Consider the following 18,610-nt stretch of genomic DNA (forward strand, 5'->3'; position numbering starts at 1 on the left):
AATATAGTTAATATTTTAAAGTAACTATACTCATATATTAATTATTATTTGTTTATGTTATATTTTCTTTTAATTGTTTGTCCGTTTTCCAAAAAGAGCAATAATGAGAATACTGTTGTCAAATCCAATGACAATCGTTTCGTCTTTTCATGTGCCTTTTTTCTGCTATAAATCTCCATGTCCATTCCACCGCAACCATTAGTTGAAACAGATTCTCCATTCTTCCAACCCTCTTTCTACTATCATTGATTAAGTCCAAGTAAATGGAAAACAACTTCAATGAAGATGAAGTTATTAACAGAATGACTAGATACCAGTTCTCTATTATTCACCTTAAGGACAAGGTATGTTTTTTAAAATAGTTTCATTGATTTGTTGTTTTACAAAAACACTTCTCTTTATTTCTGTCACCATTTTCATATTAATATCAACCTTTTTCTTTCAACTAATCTATTTTTTTTTGTTTAAAAATGTTAATATTTTGAGGTCGTTGGGTTCGTTGATCGTGCATTCGCCATTCTTTATGATCATGATCTTAAGCGCCAGTGGACTTTAACAGATGTTGAAGGCAATATACATGTTGTGACTTATAACAAGAATTTAGAGAAACAATTGCTAATTGGAGGATGGCCTGATTTAAGGGACCTTTATGAACTACAAGATGGCCACATTATTTATTTTGGTTATGTCGGTCATTCTTGCTTCTAGATCACTATTTTTCCCAGTAAATGCAAACCTTTGTCTATTGAACGTTTTTTAAAAAGACTTGCGTCAGATGAACCCCTTTTCAGAGGACCCAAGTTTCATTTTTGCATATTTCTCAATCCATACCAATGCTAGGCTAGCCATTTGGTGAAATTCAATTATATTTGTTATTTATATTTATCTTTTTCTTTATTTATATTTATATTTCATATCTTTTATTATTTTGTAGCTTATATTTAATTTTATTATTTGATTAAATTTGTTAGCATTTGTCCGCTGATTTTGGCAATTATCTTCGTCAAGGAAGATTTAAAAACATTGTTCTTCATGGACCGCGCAAGATAGTGAAGTGCAAGCTACTGTTTAGAAATCATCCAAAGAAGTCTAACAAAATTGGAAGTGGTTGGAAGAAATTTTGTACTGCTGATGGATTTGATGCAACTATAGACCTGGTGTTTGAAGTTGACCAAATGAAAAACAATCAGGATGTCAAAGTGCTAACATATTGTATTAAAGTGAGACATATTATAGTCAAAAAATAATAATTTATTTTAGAGCTTATTTTGTTAATGTAGATAAAAAATGTATTAATAACACATTTGTTGTATTCAGAGAATACTTTTTGGTGTGTTTGATAGAATTATTGTATGATTGTTTTCTATCAAATTTGTTTCATTGATATAGTATCAACAAAGCCGTTTGAATTGAACTTTTTGTAATCCAACTATTGAAATTCCTCTGCCATTTATGTTGTGGTAGTCTGTAATCATATTTATCATACTTATGTCTCATATGTATAAAGGTATTTTGTTTTAAGATGTGGACATTATGATAATATGTACTCAGATTGACAATTCATCAAATTAAAATTGCTTAATGTTTGACCATAGAATATTTAACCAAGTTTCTATTAAGTTATCCTCTTCGGTGTATTGTATATAGTACTTGCATAAAAAATACATGTGTTGTTGTACCTACATAAAAAAGAAATGTGTTCTTATCTGCAAAAACAAAAAAACTATGAAAGAATTCCTATTTTTATCATTGTTTCTGATCTATTAACAGTCCACACTGCATGTTGTTTTCATTTTTAATGATTGTCTACTGATATAAACATTTTGTAGTCTTGCAACTGCTTTTTGTTACAATTACAAATATTTGTCTTTCCACAATAGTGATTAGAGGTACAATGCCAAAAAAAAAAGTTTAACAAATACATTCATCAATATCGGAATAAAACAATATACACTTTTGCAGTCCTAGAGTCAACTTATTTTTGTTTTTGCTTCTTCTTCCACTATAACCTTTCAAAGTCTTCCAAGTTTTTTTTCTGACATGGATCAAAAGGATTGTAAAAATGCCAGGCTTAGAAGGAAGATGGTGCTACAAGGGAGGTTGCATGCAAGAAGTAATCAACATTCATGTAAGTTTCTAACATCACATTTCATTCATGTACTTTGAAAACTGCTTGAAAAAAGATGTATAATTTGTGTTCTAAATTCTTAAATCTTTACAAAGTCTTCATTTCTATGTCTATTTTTTTTTTGGTGTTGCAGATTACAAAGAAGAGATAGCAAGAAAAAAAAACTAAATATACCAACAATGGTTCTCAAAGTAGCAAAATATCAGGTTTCCTTTTTATAACTAACTTAAATTTATTTTTTCGATTGGAACTTCACAAGACAGATGCATAATGAAATATGTTTCCTTTTTTAATGACAAATAAAACAAGTCAATCTGAAAAATTACTGGACAATGCTATACAGAGGAAGCCATTACAACAGTTGAATCTTAATAACTCTTTTGTTTATAACTTAATTTTTTACAAATTCTTCTTATATCAATGAATGAAGTTTTTTTGTTTATTCTGTTACATTCACTTTTTTTACAATAATTATTTTACAGATGTATAGAAGAACTTGAACAACCTTCAAAATATGAATGCAATATTTCAAACAATAATTGGTGAGTGATATTTGTTTTTGTTGTTCAATAATATGCCTCAAGTCTCATTTTAATAAATAATAACATCACATTCATTTCAATGCAGTGCCTGAAAACAATATATCATGTTCTTCCAATACTATATTTCACAATCAAATCAAAGACAGCTTAATCACTTCACATTCTGCAGCTTCTACTGTAACATACAACAATACTTTCAGTATATTTCTACATTCATCCTAAGTTTTTATATACCTATTTTTATTCCATGGAGAGTAAGATTTTAAAATTTATTTTTTTAGTCAGTACAATTGTTAACAATAACAGATAGATAAATAATGGACGAAATAATTACAATGGCGGTGCATTTAAGTAGGTTTTTATTGATATATACCAATCTTCATAATGATAATGATAATGCATGTAAGTAAATTGTTTTAATAATTCTTTTCCATAGGTGACACATTTGAAGTTGTAAATGATTCCTATTCTGTCTCTAAGAATAAGGTTGTCAAATATCCTTTTGAAGTCATACAATCACTTCAAAACATATTTTTTCTTGATGATGAAACAACAACAGAACAAAATGGTTCAGACACAACAAATGATTCTTTAGCAATAATAACACATGAAAGTAAAGTTAATGTCAAACTTAGTCATGTGAATAACTACATAATTTGAAGGATTAATTTAATGTGTGTCATTTGACTACAATTGAACCAGATACTACAAGTACAAACGAATTGTATTGCAAAGTGGAGTTGCAAGGTAAACGAACACCAATTGTACATAATTTGGCAGTAAATATATGCATTTCATGCTAATGCTTTTTAATGATGTTTAAAACTTCTCAATATTGGAAAACCTTGCTTGGAATGCCAATACTGTAAAGCTCAACTTTGGTATGAAGAAAGAGCAGAAAAATGTAACACCTCAAAGGAAGTTCAATTCTCATTGTGTTACCAAAAGGGAAAAGTGGAACTTCCACTATTAAAAAAACCACCTAATCTGCTTCAACCTTTGTTAAATGGTGAAGATCATAGAAACATACTATTTTTACAGAATATAAGAATATACAACAACATGTTTTTATTTACTTCAATTGGTGGTAAGATAGATGCTTCAATGAACAATGGTCCTGCTCCACCACAATTTATTCTTAATGGAAAGAACTATCACCGTATTGGCAATTTATTGCCAGAAGATGGATCAAAGTCAAAGTTTGCACAATTGTACATATATGATACCAAAAATGAAATGAGTAACAAAATGAAGCATTTCTGGTTAGTTAACATGTGCTTTATCTTGCTTAAATCAAATATTTAAATACATTTGTTGACATCTATTCCGTTAATTATGTTTTAGGTCAAACTATAAGGAATTTGTTCTAGATGAATCATTGGTTGTTGATTTTATTAAAATGATTGACAATCATAATGTTCTGGCAAAATCTTTTAGAAGAGTTAGAGATTTGTCACTGCAAAATATGAAATCAGATTTCACCCTAAGATTATTTAGAGGCAGAAATAAATAGCTGCACTAATAATTGGTGATTTTGCAAATATGGATGTAGGCAAAGATATAATTGTCAAAAAATGTTCTGGTGAATTGACAAGACTGCATGAAACTCACACTACTTTCATTCCACTGCAATATCCTATCATGTTTCCATATGGAGAAGATGATTATCAAGAAGATGTTCCAATAAGAGAATCTCATTCAAAAAGTAAATCAAGGGTCAGAGTTCAAATTTCTTTTGCGAGAATTTATTGCATTCAAAATACAACAAAGATCCATAGAATTTGGTAATATTTTCAATGCATGGCGATTGTTCCAACAGTTTTTGGTTGATTGCTATACAATTGTTGAAGCACAACGATTGTCTTTCATTAGAGCTAATCATAAGTTAATTCGTTGTGATATTCTTAATGAATTACAAGAGGTTCTTTAATTGGAAGACGTATTGTCTTGCATGCTTCATTCACTGGTGGTACCAGATACATGTTCAACAATTGTCAAGATGCTATGGCCATTTGTAAAAAATTTGGATATCCTGAATTGTTCATTACTATAACATGCAATGTCAATTGGAGTGAAATAAGAGAGTTTGTTTTGGCCAAAGGGTTACCCGCTTCAGACAAATTTGATATTGTATGTAGAGTCCTCAAAATGAAGTTTGATGAAATGATGACAGATTTTAAAAAGAAGGATTTCTTTGGAAAAACCACTACATGTATGTTCTGTATCAAATAATATACATTATATACATATTGATGAAATGAAATTCTTACAACTAATTTCATTCTTTTTTTTTATATATCTAGGGATATACACAGTAGAATTCCAAAAAAGAGGATTACCTCATGCCCATATACTTTTGTGGTTGGATGGAGAAAGCAAATTGAAAAATCCAACTGATATTGATAAAGTAATATCAGCTGAATTGCCTAATGCGGATTTGTACCCCAAATTGGAAAACGTTGTTTCAAGTTACATGATCCATGAGCCATGCAGACCTGTAAGATATAATTCACCGTGCATGAAGGAAGTTAGATGTTCTAAATTTTATCCAAAAAATATCACATCTTCAACTTTAATTGATGAAGAAAAATATCCATGCTATAGAATACTTGATAATGGTAGATTTGTTGAGAAGAATGGAATTAAGCTTGACAATAGAAGTGATGTTCCTTACAATCCACCTCTTCTAATGAGTTATCAAGCTCATGTCAATACAGAGTATTGCAATAAGACCAATTCAATAAAGTATTTGTTCAAATATGTGAACAAAGATCCTGACAGAGCTACTTTTGAAATAAGCAACAACTCTGCAGAATTTGACAAATCAAGCATTATTGATGAGATTAAAAGGTATTACGATTGTAGGTATCTATCACCATTTGAAGCAGCCTGGCGAATATTTGCTTTTGACATACATCACAAATGACCTCCTATTCAGAGATTGACATTCCATCTTTGTGGCCAACAATCAACTTTGTTTAAAGATGATGGTGATATTAATGGGGTCGTCAACAAATATGAAAATGCTAATACAATGTTTCTAGCTTGGTTTGATGCTAACAAAATTTATATAGAAGGAAAAGAATTGACTTATTCTGAATTTCCAAGCAAATTTGTGTGGTTTGCTAAAGAAAAAGAATGGAAACCAAGGAAGAAAAGCTACAACATTGATAGACTTACTTATATTCCTCCTGGCTTTGGAGACCTTTATTATTTGAGGATATTATTGACCATTCAAAAATGTTGTATTGATTATGACAGCATAAAGACCATTGATGGTCAATTTTATGAAACCTACCAAGAAGCTTGCTATGCTTTGGGATTGTTAACTGACGACAAAGAATATATTGATGCAATCAAAAAGCAAGTGAATTTACTTTTGGCTATCAACTTAGAAGATTATTTGTTACTTTGTTGTCGATGAATACAATTTCTAAACCTGATGTAGTTTGGAATTCTACTTGGAGTGTCTTATGTGATGGAATTTTGTACCAAAAAAGAAAGGACATGAACTTACCAGGTATTATATATTGTTATTTCTTTAATTGAATACAAATATAATTTCTCATTGCATTAACTTTTTGATGCAGGTCTTCAAATTGAATATGCTGAATTACAGAAGATTTGTCTGCTTCAAATACAAGAAATGTTAATGTCAAATGGTAGATGTTTGAAAGTTATCCTTCATTACCTCAACTTGATATTTCAGATCTACATACATTCCAGAATAGATTTATTGTTGATGAGCAGCAATATAATAAAGAAGACATGGCCAAAGAACATGACATTTTGTTTAAAGCACTCAATGATGAACAAGTTCATGTATATGAGGATATCATGACAACAGTTCTTTCAAAAAAGGGAGGATTATTCTTTTTATATGGCTATGGTGGTACAAGAAAAACTTTTATGTGGAAGACATTGTTAGCTGCTCTAAGAAGCAAGGGCATGATTGTTTTGAACGTAACATCAAGTGGAGTTGCTTCTTTATTACTTCCTGGTGGAAAAACAACACACTCTACCTTCCGCATCCCACTGTTAATTAATGATGAATCAACATGCAACATAGCTCAAGGTAGTCTCTGTGATAAAATTTTGATGGCAACCAATCTGATTATCTGGGATGAAGCACCAATGATGAATAGAATGTGCTTTAAGGCATTTGATAGAACACTAAGAGATATTATGAAAAATGTTGATGATGCCAATAATGCCAAACGATTTGGTGGTAAAGCCGTTGTGTTGGGAGGTGACTTCAGGCAAATTTTACCTATTATCAAGAAAGGATCTAGGTTTGATATCATCAAATCAACAATCAACTATTCTGAGTTATAAAAGTGTTGTCAAGTGCTCAAACTCTCAAAGAACATGAGATTAAGTACTACAATAGATACTCAAACAACCAATGATATCAAAGAATTTGCTGATTGGATATTGAAGATTGGAGACGGAGACATGAATTTAAATGAGAATGGTGAGTTCATGGTCGAGATTCCAAAACAGCTGCTGATTACAAATACAAACTTACCTTTACTTTCATTGGTTGAATTTGTCTATCCTCAATTTGTGGTTAACATGATGAAGCCTGGTTATTTTGATGATGGAGCAATCTTGTGGCCAACAAATGATTCTATAGAGGAAGTAAATGAATTCATGTTATCTTTATTAGGTGGTGAAAAGGTAACTTATTTAAGTTCAGATACACCTTGCCAATCTGATGAATAAGATGAAGTTCAATCTGAATGGTTTACATCTGAATTTTTAAATGATATCAAATGTTCAGGGATACCAAATCATAAACTGAAGTTGAAAATAGGTGTGCCAATTATGCTCTTGAGAAATATTGATCAAGCGAAAGGTCTTTGCAATGTCACAAGATTGCAAGTTAACCATTTAGGCAAGAATGTAATCTCTGCAATTGTAATTACTAGAAAAAACATTGGTGGCAGAATTTTTATACCAAGAATGGATTTAGTTTCATCTGATTCAAGGTTGCCTTCCAAATTTCAAAGAAGACAGTTTCCAATATCCTTATGCTTTGGAATGAAGATTAACAAAAGTCAAGGACAAACGCTTTCCAATATCCTTATGTTGCAATTTCTAGAGTAAAAACCAAAAGAGGATTGAAAATAGTTATACTGGATGAAGATGGAAATGTCACGAACGCAACTAAAAACGTTGTGTACAAAGAAATATTTGAAACTCTTTGACAAAGAAGAGATTATAGGTATGTAATTTATTATTTTTGATTTCGATTTTAACTTATTCGTTTGTATAAACATCGATTAACTTATTTATCTTTTTGCTTCTACTTCAATTGTTATCTTTCAAAGCATTGCATGTTCTATTATGGACTGGAGCAAAATCATTGTTTAAAATGCAAGGCTTACAAGGAAGACGTGTCTAAAACAAAGGTTGAATTCAAGAAGTACTAAACATTGATGTAAGTCTGTAACATCTCATTCTACAAATGTATTTTGAAAACAGCTTGAGCAAAAAGGTGTAATTTGGTAACACTTCTTTATAAAGTGTTCTTCTATATTAGTGAATTTTTTGTTGTTGCAGATAAAAAATAGACAACAGAACAAACAAATTCAACACAACAACAATGCTTCTGAAAGTACCAATATATCAGGTTTGATTAGACTTAACTAACTTGAAATTGATATTTTTTTACTATGTCTATGTTTTTAACCTAAACTTCATAATGATAAATTATTCAAATTGTTATACAGAGGCAGTCATTAACTGAGTTGGAGTTTAGTGAGTCTTCTGTTTATATCCTGCACTTTTGAAGTCATACAACCATTTGAAAACAGATTCCAAAACAACTAAAAACGTTGTGTACAAAGCAGTTTTTGAAGTTGTTTAACAAATAAGACATTATAGGTATGTAATTGATGATTTTTTATTCTTATTTTAACTTATTCATTTGTATAAACATAATTAACTTATTTATATCTTTGCTTCTTCATGAATTGTTATCATTGAATATAGCTTGAACAAAGAGGTGTAATTTGGTAACACTTCATTATAAAGTGCTCATCTGTATCAGTCATTTTTTTGTTGGTTGTTGCAGATAAAAAATAGACAAGAAAAGAAAAAAGGAAATAAAGCAACAATGCTTCTCAAAGCAACAACAATATGTTTTTTATTAGGTTCTTAATTGATTTATTTTATGCATCATACAATTGCCATTTTTTTAAAGACATCATATTTTCATCATATAGATTATTGGATAACACTCATTATTCATTGCCATTACAAAAAATATTACATCTACAAAAATCCCGTGCGTTGCACGGGTAGAAAAACTAGTATCCAACAATACTAAATACCAAATAATGTATAAATTAGAATTGAACATATAAAATCATGGAAAATTTAAAGAAACTTGCTTTATTGTTGAAATATTAAAGACACTTTTGATAGCAACTTTACACATGAACCTTTCTTTTTCCGTATATTAGGATGACCCAGAGAACTAACTTGCGTCTTGACATATAGTGAATTAATATGCATAAATTCTACATTTAAAGCTTGCAACATAGTTAATTAATACTCAAGCCAATTCATGATAAAAATTATACTATTAAAGCAGTTTTTAAAATTTAAATAACATATTGTTTTAAACTTTCTTTGAATTTGATAAGCTCAGTACATCATCATCCATGAATAATTTGAAACCGTTCTACGAATTAGACATTGAAGCTGGCCATTGCCCTAATCAAAACAACATGGACTTGAAAACATAATAAAATACAAAGTCGTAGTAAAATTTTTTATTATATTACATGTTGCTGGTTTGATCTTGACTTGAGTAAGAATAATCACAATGTTTTCTGAATTTTATTTTTCCTTCAACTTTTTCAAAAATATTTTACATTAATCATCCTATAACCAATTACACCACCATTGCATATTGGTAAGTTTTTAAAAGTCAAATATATAAAATTATCTCAATAATAACATAATTATTTTATATTACATTTACTAACCTCAAAAGTCCATCATATTAAGCACATTGCTGCTTACTTCTAATGTGTTCCACCAAACCAATTAGATCTTAATTTCATAACAAAATCATTACTTTGTTAAAAAATATAAAAAATATTCAATCCGACAAACATAATACTAGTACCAACCAATCAGCAAATCTATAAAAAAGTTCCTAGTAATTATTTCCTTGATACTTTGGAAATTAGGGATGACAATGAGGACAAAGTCCATTTAGGCTCGTCCCATATTTGGCCTACAAAATACAGGTTGGATTGACCCATCCCACATTAAAAATATGGATGGAAAATACCAGCTCGTCCTGCATCGACATTGGCCTGCGGGATAGCCCATTTTTCTTGAGTAATTACATGTTTTTATTTTAGTTTGCAAATAAATATTGCATACATGAATTTATGGCAAAATTTAACTGCCAATCTCACACATCTGTGACATAATGAATGAAATGTTAACTAGTAAACAAATTACATGTGTAGCTTCAAAAAATATGCAAAAAATATGTATTAAGTTACATGTGCAAAAAAGGTTATGCGGGCCAATGGGTCAGCCTGCCCGTCCCGTCTTAGGTCTGCACGGGCTACGGGTTATGCGGGTTGGGCTTATGTGGGTCAGCGAACTCAAAATGTCAGTCCACCCCGCACTTTTCATTGTGGGCCTACGAGTTAGCCCCTTGCGCCCAAGAATGGACCATAGGTTTGATAGGGGAGCCACGACTCCCCCAACGAACTTTAGTTTTTATTTTTTATATATTATTTTTTTATTTATATTAATCCCAACGATTTTTTTATTTTATTTTCTATATATTTAAAAATATATATTTATATATTATTACTTTATTTTTATTAATTTAGTTTGAAAAAGGTTTTTAAAATATAAAAATCACGTTTTCACTTTCTATTATAATTTCTTATACTTCTTTATTTGGTTTCTCTCTCTTTCGTGCCTCCATCTCTTTCTCTCCTCTTATTTCCATCTCAATTTTCACCATCAATTCCTTATTATTTCCAAAATCAAATTGCACTACGGCAACATTGAGGAGTTAAGGAACATTTTAGACCAATTAATTTCTTCTTTTCAGTAAGTTCATTTTTTACCATTTTTTTCTTAAGCAATATGTTTTCCTTTTGTATGTGACTTTTCTACACTCTAGGCATATCTCTAACTGTTAGAGATCATAAAATCATGCTCTAATTGTTGATCAACCTCTTCTTTGTGTAGATAGAGCTATTTTAGGCTTTGAAGTTGTGTAAGGGAAGAGCAAGATTAGGAATCTACTATAAGGTAAGGGAAGCTAATCATTTAGAAGTTATTAGTTTTCTTAAAATATTTAGTATTGCTTTTAAGATTTAATTTGGGGTATTCATAATTTTATCTTTTTGTAAATAGGTGAGAGGTGACAAATTTATATTAGAAAAATTATGGTAAATAGTAAAAGAGTTGATTCTTTTTTCAAGAGGAAGGCTTGTGATGAAGATGAAAAAAATGCATCTACGTCATTTAAAATTAAGAAACTTCAAGAGAATCCAAAAATTGAAGAAAATGAAAAACAACTCTCTAAGGTTCCTAAAGTTACATATAATGAATTTGAAAATGCTTTAGAACGTGATCCCGAGAAGTGTTTTCAAATTTGGCAATACCCACCAAATTAAATTGATGAGGTACGAAAGGCTTATCTAAAATGGAGTCCATATCAAAGGCATCTAGAAAATTATCCGTTGTCTAGTAAAGATGATCATCCAAGAAGATTTCAGTACACATGGTTTAGCATATTTCCTTCATGGTTAGAGTATTTACTATTAAAAGATGTAGCATATTGCTTATCGTGCTATCTTTTTAGTAAAAATCCAAGCGGACGACCTGACTCAGATGTTTTCATTGTTATAGGTAATTGAGTTGATTTTTATTGAATTCTAATTGGCAATGAGTTGATTGTCACCAACATGTTTTAACTTTTTGAGTGTGTTTTTTATAGGTTTTTAAAGTTGAAGGAAAGGTAATAATGGAAAAAATTGTGCTTTCCTTAAACACATAGGGAAGGATCCTTGTTCACCACACAATATTGCAGTGTCTGCTTGTCAAGACTTGTTAAATCAAAATTGGCACATTAGGAATGTTTTGGAAGTGCAAAACTCATATCAAATTATGAAGTATCGGTTACGTCTCAAGACTTCAATTGACACGGTTCATTTCTTATCACTTCAAGCTTGTGCTTTTAGAGGTCATGATGAAAGTACTGAATTGAGGAACAAAGGTAATTTTCTTGAGATGATAAAAATCATAGCATCATACAATGATGAAGTTGCAAAATTTGTGTTGGAAAATGCTCCATACAATTCCAAATATACTTCACATAAAATTCAAAAGAAGTTATTGAATATTTTTTCTAATAAAGTGAAAAATCATATTCCTGAGGAAATTGGGGATTCCAAGTTTTGTATAGTTGTCGATGAAGCTCGTGATGAATAAAAAAAGAGCAAATGGCTTTTGTTTTGAGATTCGTTGATAAAAATGGTTTTATTCAAGAGCGATTTTTTGATATTGTGCATGTTAAAGACACTACAACATTAACTTTGAAGAATGAATTGTGTTGTACTATCTTGACATAATCTTAATGTTTCTAATATTCGTGGTCAAGGGTATGATGGTGCTAGCAATATGAGAGGAGAATGGAATGGATTACAAGCATTATTTTTGAATGATTGTCCTTATGCATATTATGTTCATTGTTTTGCTCATCGGTTACAACTTGCCTTGGTTGCTGCATCAAGAGAAGTTATTCCAATTCATCAATTCTTTTCAAAATTGACTTTTATTGTCAATATTTTTTGCTCTTCAAGTAAACGTCATGATGAGTTACAAGTTGCCAAGTTAGATGAAATTGCATATTTTTTAGAAATTGATGAGCTTGAAAATGGTAAAGGGGAAAATCAAATTGTTAATGGATCTACTTATTCACAATGTGGTGATGCTGATAATGCTTACAAAAGCTTGACCTTATTTGAGTTTATACTGATCTTGTATTTGATGAGAGAAATTATGGGGATAACAGATGTTCTTTGTTAAGCATTACAACAACAATCTCAAGATATAGTTAATGTTGTGCGTCTAGTTTGTTCTACAAAAGGACTTACTCAAAACTTGAGAAAAAATGGTTGGGATAAGTTATTAAAAAATGTGACTTCTTTTTGTGAAAAACATGACATTGATGGGCCTAATTTTGGGCCTTCTTATATAGCAAGGCAAGGATGCCCTTGTCACCAAAAATATCATATTACAGCGGAGCATTATTTGAGAGTTGAAAAATTCTTTGTTACCATTGATAAGCAATTACAAGAGTTAAATTGTAGAATTAATGACCTAGCAATGAAGTTATTAATTTTAAGATCTGCTTTGGATCCTAAGGATGCTTATAAAGCTTTTAATATTGATAAAATTTGCACTCTTGTAGACAAATATTATCCCATGGATTTCAATGAGCAAGAGAAGATTAATTTGAATTTTCAACATCAACATTTCATTATTGATGCTTGTTATTCTCGCGGAAACAAATAAGAGATGTTAAAAACACAAATGTCACCTTACCTCAATCCTCAATCTCGCGAGTTGGCTCCTCCTCGGTCTGCATATGCCATCTGTCGATGTACACGGTCTGGACCCTTGAGGGGTTACCTACGGAGAGGGCTCCAACGATCAAGTCAGCAAAAAGATTCTCAAAAAGTCAAAGCTCTTGATTAAGGGATTAATGAAAGCATACCTTTAATTACTGGGGTCCACGTGTATTTATAGAGTTTTTAATTATGTTTGCCCCTCTTTTGGGTTGGGTCATTGCTTGGGTCCTAGATGGGCTTGGGCTTGGGACTTGGGCCTAGCCCACACCCTTAGTTAATGTTTGTTGGTACCAAGGGCCTTGTTTGTAATGTTCTAAGTGTGGAGTGGTCAACAGATGTCGTCTTTTTTTCTGAAGTAGGCGGCCTAAACCGCTTCCGCTTGTCCAATTACTCACTTGATGATTTTGCTTGCGGGGTTATGTGTAGGCGGGCTTGGCCGTGCGGTTTTATTAGTCCGCCTAGGTGCAGTACACCAGTTCCCCAATCTTTGTCGGTGGAGGCATAGCGGTAAAGGATTTGGAAGTAAGAGTAGTTTTTTTGGTCCGCCTAGGTGCAGTACACCAGTCCCTCAGCCTTTAAGTGTGATGAACAGTGTGAAAGCTAAAGTTTTAAGAGGTGGTAGCAAGTGAAAGGGTGATAGATGTCAAAGGTCTAATCAGGGGGTGTCGTCGTTTGGGGTGTTGTGACATTTCACATTTTGTTGTGATGCTTCGTCTAATCATTATTTCTGGCAGGAAAAGTTGAAACGTTTGAGAAGCTGGTTATAAATACGAATACGGGGGAGAAAAAAATTACTTTGGTTCATTTGCAAGAAATTTGGGGGGAGCTATCTGTCTGCGTGAGATCTTGTCTGATATGTTCCTTGTATTTACCGTCTTCTTGTTGTTTAAAAAGAAAAGGTATGTCTAGTATTAGTGATAGTGTTTCTTTGTTGAGCCCGGGTAGTGGGAGTGACCGGTCAAGGGAGGATGGAAGTAGTCAATCTACAAGTTGTGAAAGGGGTCAGTTTGGTGGTGAGGGTAGAATTCCTACGGAGGCGACGACCGAAGTTAGGGAAGACCCACTAGAAGAGTTGGCGGAGAGCAACTGGCTGGTGAAGGCAAGATACGAGTGGGTGGCCGAGGACGTGCGGACACAATACTCTTTGTTCTGATGGTCGTGGTTGTTGAAGTCGTGGCTAAATTGCATTCCTATATTTGAGAGGGGAGCCTGAAAGGATATCGTGGCCTTGGAGAGGGTCAATGTTGTTGACTATGTATGTCACCGTCAAGAAGGGGCTACTGAGGAATTTTTCTACGTGTACATCTGTCACTTTTCGTAGTTGTACATTAGGCTGCCTTTTGACGACTTCACTATGGGGGTGCTGCGATTGTTGAATGTTGCTCTTACTCAACTGCATTCGAATAGTTGGGCATATCTGCAGGCGTTCCGGGTGCTGTGTAAAGCTTTGTATTTACAACCTTCTCCACACTCTTTCCTTTATTTCTTCGATACTCAGCCAAGGAGGCCAACAACTTGCTATCACTCATAAATCGACCAAGGATAAATAGATTGGACGCGTTTACACAGTCCTTTAAACACTTTAAGGATGGGTTCTTCAAGGTGGCAGTGAAGCAGGCAGGGCGTTCACATTTTTATATTGATGACAGGAGGACTATGTTCCCTTTTTACTGGACCAACAATCCTTGGCGATATAAGGGTATGATGATGGAGGAGTTGTCAAGGGCGGCCAGGGAGGTGGTAGATGTCATGATGCAGTTTAATGATAAGATGCCCACTAAGGGCTTAGTTAGGGTTTATGATTCGATTCATCCAATTTTTGATATAAAAGGTATCTTTTTGTATTTTTAAGTGTTATAGTGTGTTTGAGTTAACTAATCGGCATTCATTATTGCTTATAGGTCATATGGCACAGATGGGGAAGAAGAATTTGAATCCTTTTCAAGCTCTCCGTAAGGAGAAGGCGACAAGGTTGAAGGCTGCTGGGAGCACTGAAGTTCCCAACTTGTAAGAGCCTCTCGTGGAAGTCCATGTGCATGGGGGCTCTTAGAGGAAAGCTGGGTTGCCGGCCAGGCTTGGTAGGAGGAAGGATGTGAAGAAGGTTAGGGTCGCTTTGTTGGGGTCGGGATCTTCATCTGGTGAGAATGGACCGAAGGCTGGACTCATCGACTTACTGGAGACCATTGTTCGTCGTGACATTGAAATCAACTTATCTGAGACTATAGTTAACTCGATTGACATCATGGAACTGAACGCACTAGTGAAGGCTGTGGTGGAGTTTAGTAACATGACATTGATATTGGGCGCAGGGTGGGGTCTTTGTACCAGAGGAAATTGAAGGAGGGTAGTCAGGTCAGAATAGAGGAATTGACGGAGGAATTGAAGATCCAGGCAAACAAGCATGCAGAGGAGAAAGCTGCTTGGAAGAAGGCAAGGGAGGAGTGGCTGGACGAGAAAAAGAGGTTAGGGACATGGAAGGTACGATGCCTTGATTCGGAGAACAAGCTAAAAGGAATGATAGAGGAGCTTGAGGCTGAGTATGATGAGGTGAAGGAGAAAAATGGTGGATTGGAGTTAGAACTGGAGGATCTCAAGGGTTGTATTATTCAAGAACATATAAATGGTTTTCAGAAGTGTCTACGACAGGCTGCCTTCTTTTACAAGGATATTGATGTATCGGATAGTAGATTCGACGTCAACTAAGATGTTGTTGATGGTGAGTTGGTAAATGAGGCTGGAAGCAATCCTGAAGAAGAGGCTGAGAAGGTGGTGGAGGGGCCAGTTGCAAACGTTGACGATGTTGTGCCGGTGGAGGATGCTGATGAGGAAGCAGCTTAAGACTTATGTTTTATGACTCTTATTTGATTTTAAGCCTAAGTCTGTAATAATCCGTACATTGCTTTAGTTTTTTTTACATGTTTACATGTCGTACATTGTTCTATCTTCCTGTGAATATGGATAACGTTTGTGGTATATTTGTTGTTTGCGTGATTCCGATAGTTTATATCGTAGGAGCGCATTTACTTTAACGATGAGGGTGTGAACATGGTGCAATGTGATTTGATGTTGAGATCGCTTATTTTGTATTGTGATAAACATGTGGAATGTGCACATGAAGTGTTATAATGGTTGTAGTATTCATTCTAGGTAGCTTACTTGTGGTAAGGGTGGGAAGTTAAACAAATAAAACTAAATAACGGGTGTTCGACCCAAATCGCTTACTTGTGTTAAGGGTGGGGAACTTAAACAATTAAGATTAAATAACGGGTGTTCGACCCAAGCCTCTTACTTGTGGTAAGGGTGGGGAACTTGAACAATTAAGATTAAATAACGAGTGTTCGACCCAGGCCTCTTACTTGTGGTAAGGGTGGGGAACTTAAACAATTAAGATTAGGTAAAGGGTGTTCGACCTAGGCTGCTTACTTGTGGTAAGGGTGGGGAACTTAAACAAATAGAACGAGGTAAATGGTGTTTGACCCAAGCCGCTTACTTGTGGTAAGTGTGGGGAACTTTAAACGATTAGAATTAAATAACGGGTGTTCGACCCAGGCCGCTTACTTGTGGTAAGGATGGGGAACTTAAACAAATAGAACTAGGTAAAGGGTGTTCGACCCATGCCGCTTATTTGTGGTAAGGGTAGAGAACTTAAACGATTAAAATTAAATAACGGGTGTTCGACCCAGGCCGCTAACTGTGGTAAGGGTGGGGAACTTGAGCAGTGAAGATTAAATAACGAGTTAGTATATGGTAAAGAAACCCTTTGTTTTATTCATGAATTTTGGGGTGCCTCGTTAAAAACTCCCTGGCCAAAACCCTCCTTGGGGAAAAATGTCAGGTGAGGAAAAATAGTACACCCAAGGTTACAAGTGTTCGGTACAACACGTTAACTAAAATAGAATTTTAAGTGAGATACATTCCACGTATTCGGTATCTCTTCTCTTGTAAGTTGGTCAAGCTTGTAAGTGTCTCCTTCTGCATCATCACGTATTCGATATGGTCCATCCCAATTGGCAGAAAATTTTCCATCCTTTTTTCTTGCACTATTGGCCATTCTCCAGACTAGGTCTCCTTTCACAAATGATCGTGGGCATAAGTTTGCGTTATATCTCCTGGTTGCCCTTTGTTTGATTGTCATGTTATAGATTTGTGCTTTGTCTCTTAATTCAGACAATAGGTCGAGGTGGGTACACATATTCTGGTGGTTCTGGTATGAATCGTATACTTGTCGGCGTAGAGATGGTGCGCCAATCTCAACCGGTATCATGGCTTTCGCGCCGTATACTAAGCTGAAGGGGGATTCGTTTGTAGCGAACTGGGGGGTGCATCCCCACAATACTTCAAATAAATCTTCTGGTCATCGGCCCTTGGCGCCATCTAATCGTTTTCGCAATTCTACTACTATGACTTTGTTGACAATTTCAGCTTGGCCATTGGTTTGCGGATGTTCTACAGAGCTGGTGATATGTTTAATGCCGAGACCGGTGTAGAATTTAACAAGCTCCTTGTCTATGAATTTTCGGTCATTGTCGGTTATGATGGTGTGCGACACGCCATAGCGGCATATGATATCTTTCCAGACGAACTGCTGAACCTGTTGAGTTGTGATAGTGGCTAAAGGTTTAGCTTCTATCCATTTGGTGAAGTAGTTGATGCTTACTATGAGGAATTTCACTTGCCCTTTTCCTGGGGTGAAGGGACCGAGGATGTCCATTCCCCATTTTGCAAAAGGCCACGGGGAAAGTATGGCATGGAGTTGTTCTTGTTTCTGATGGATGAGGTTACCATGCTTCTGACATGGTATACATTTTTTGACAAAGGTGTGGCAATCCGCCTCTATAGTTGGCTAGAAGTAGCCGGCTCTGAGTATTCTGGTGGTCATGGTTCGTGCATCGGAGTGATATCTGCATATGCCTTCATGGAGCTCCTTCATTACGTATTGGGCTTATTCTGCTATAACACATTTGAGCAATGGCTAGCCATATTCGCGCTTGTATAAGTCATCACCTATCATTATATACCTTGCGGCTTTAGCCAGCCAACCCTTGTCAGTATTGGGTGGGGGGTTACCAGTTTTGAGGTATTGGATGTATGGAGTTGTCTAATTTTCAATGTAGTACAGGTTAAGGCAAATGTTTGTTATAGATGGTGCGGATAATTTTTGTTGTAGAAGGGACCTATGCTTACTCTTTAGCTTAGTGCTTGCTAGTTTAGATAGGATATCCGCCCTGACATTTTCACTTCTTGGGATGTGCTGGACGCATACACGATTGAAAGCAGATTGGATGACATTACTGACCAGATGATAGTATTGTAGG

The 18,610-nt window shown here is 34.1% G+C and overlaps 1 protein-coding gene and 1 pseudogene across 1 annotated transcript; both read left to right on the forward strand.

The window, feature by feature from the left end:
- The first annotated feature begins 4,674 nt into the window (after positions 1 to 4,674).
- Positions 4,675 to 7,005, forward strand: LOC146883874 (uncharacterized). Its single transcript, XM_085666753.1, has 5 exons — positions 4,675 to 4,882; positions 4,974 to 5,520; positions 5,932 to 6,037; positions 6,261 to 6,318; positions 6,380 to 7,005. Exons 1-5 carry the CDS (start codon positions 4,675 to 4,677, stop codon positions 7,003 to 7,005), a joined length of 1,545 nt encoding a protein of 514 aa, XP_085522879.1.
- Positions 7,006 to 11,105: 4,100 nt separating this feature from the next.
- Positions 11,106 to 12,750, forward strand: LOC114163614 (uncharacterized; annotated as a pseudogene).
- The last annotated feature ends 5,860 nt before the right edge of the window (positions 12,751 to 18,610 follow it).

The sequence above is a fragment of the Vigna unguiculata genome, chromosome 9 (genome assembly GCF_037176805.1).
Source record: "Vigna unguiculata cultivar grain cowpea cultivar isolate G323 ecotype 2 chromosome 9, ASM3717680v1, whole genome shotgun sequence".
Lineage (NCBI taxonomy): Eukaryota > Viridiplantae > Streptophyta > Magnoliopsida > Fabales > Fabaceae > Vigna > Vigna unguiculata.

Excerpts from the sequence above, each read along its gene's own strand:
- LOC146883874 (XM_085666753.1), top strand. The coding sequence starts at position 4,675 with ATGGCCATTTGTAAAAAATTTGGATATCCTGAATTGTTCATTACTATA. Across the intron at positions 6,038-6,260 it reads TTGATGCAATCAAAAAGCAA|GTCTTCAAATTGAATATGCT; the intron begins GTGAATTTACTT and ends TTTTTGATGCAG. Across the intron at positions 6,319-6,379 it reads CTGCTTCAAATACAAGAAAT|ATCTACATACATTCCAGAAT; the intron begins GTTAATGTCAAA and ends TTGATATTTCAG.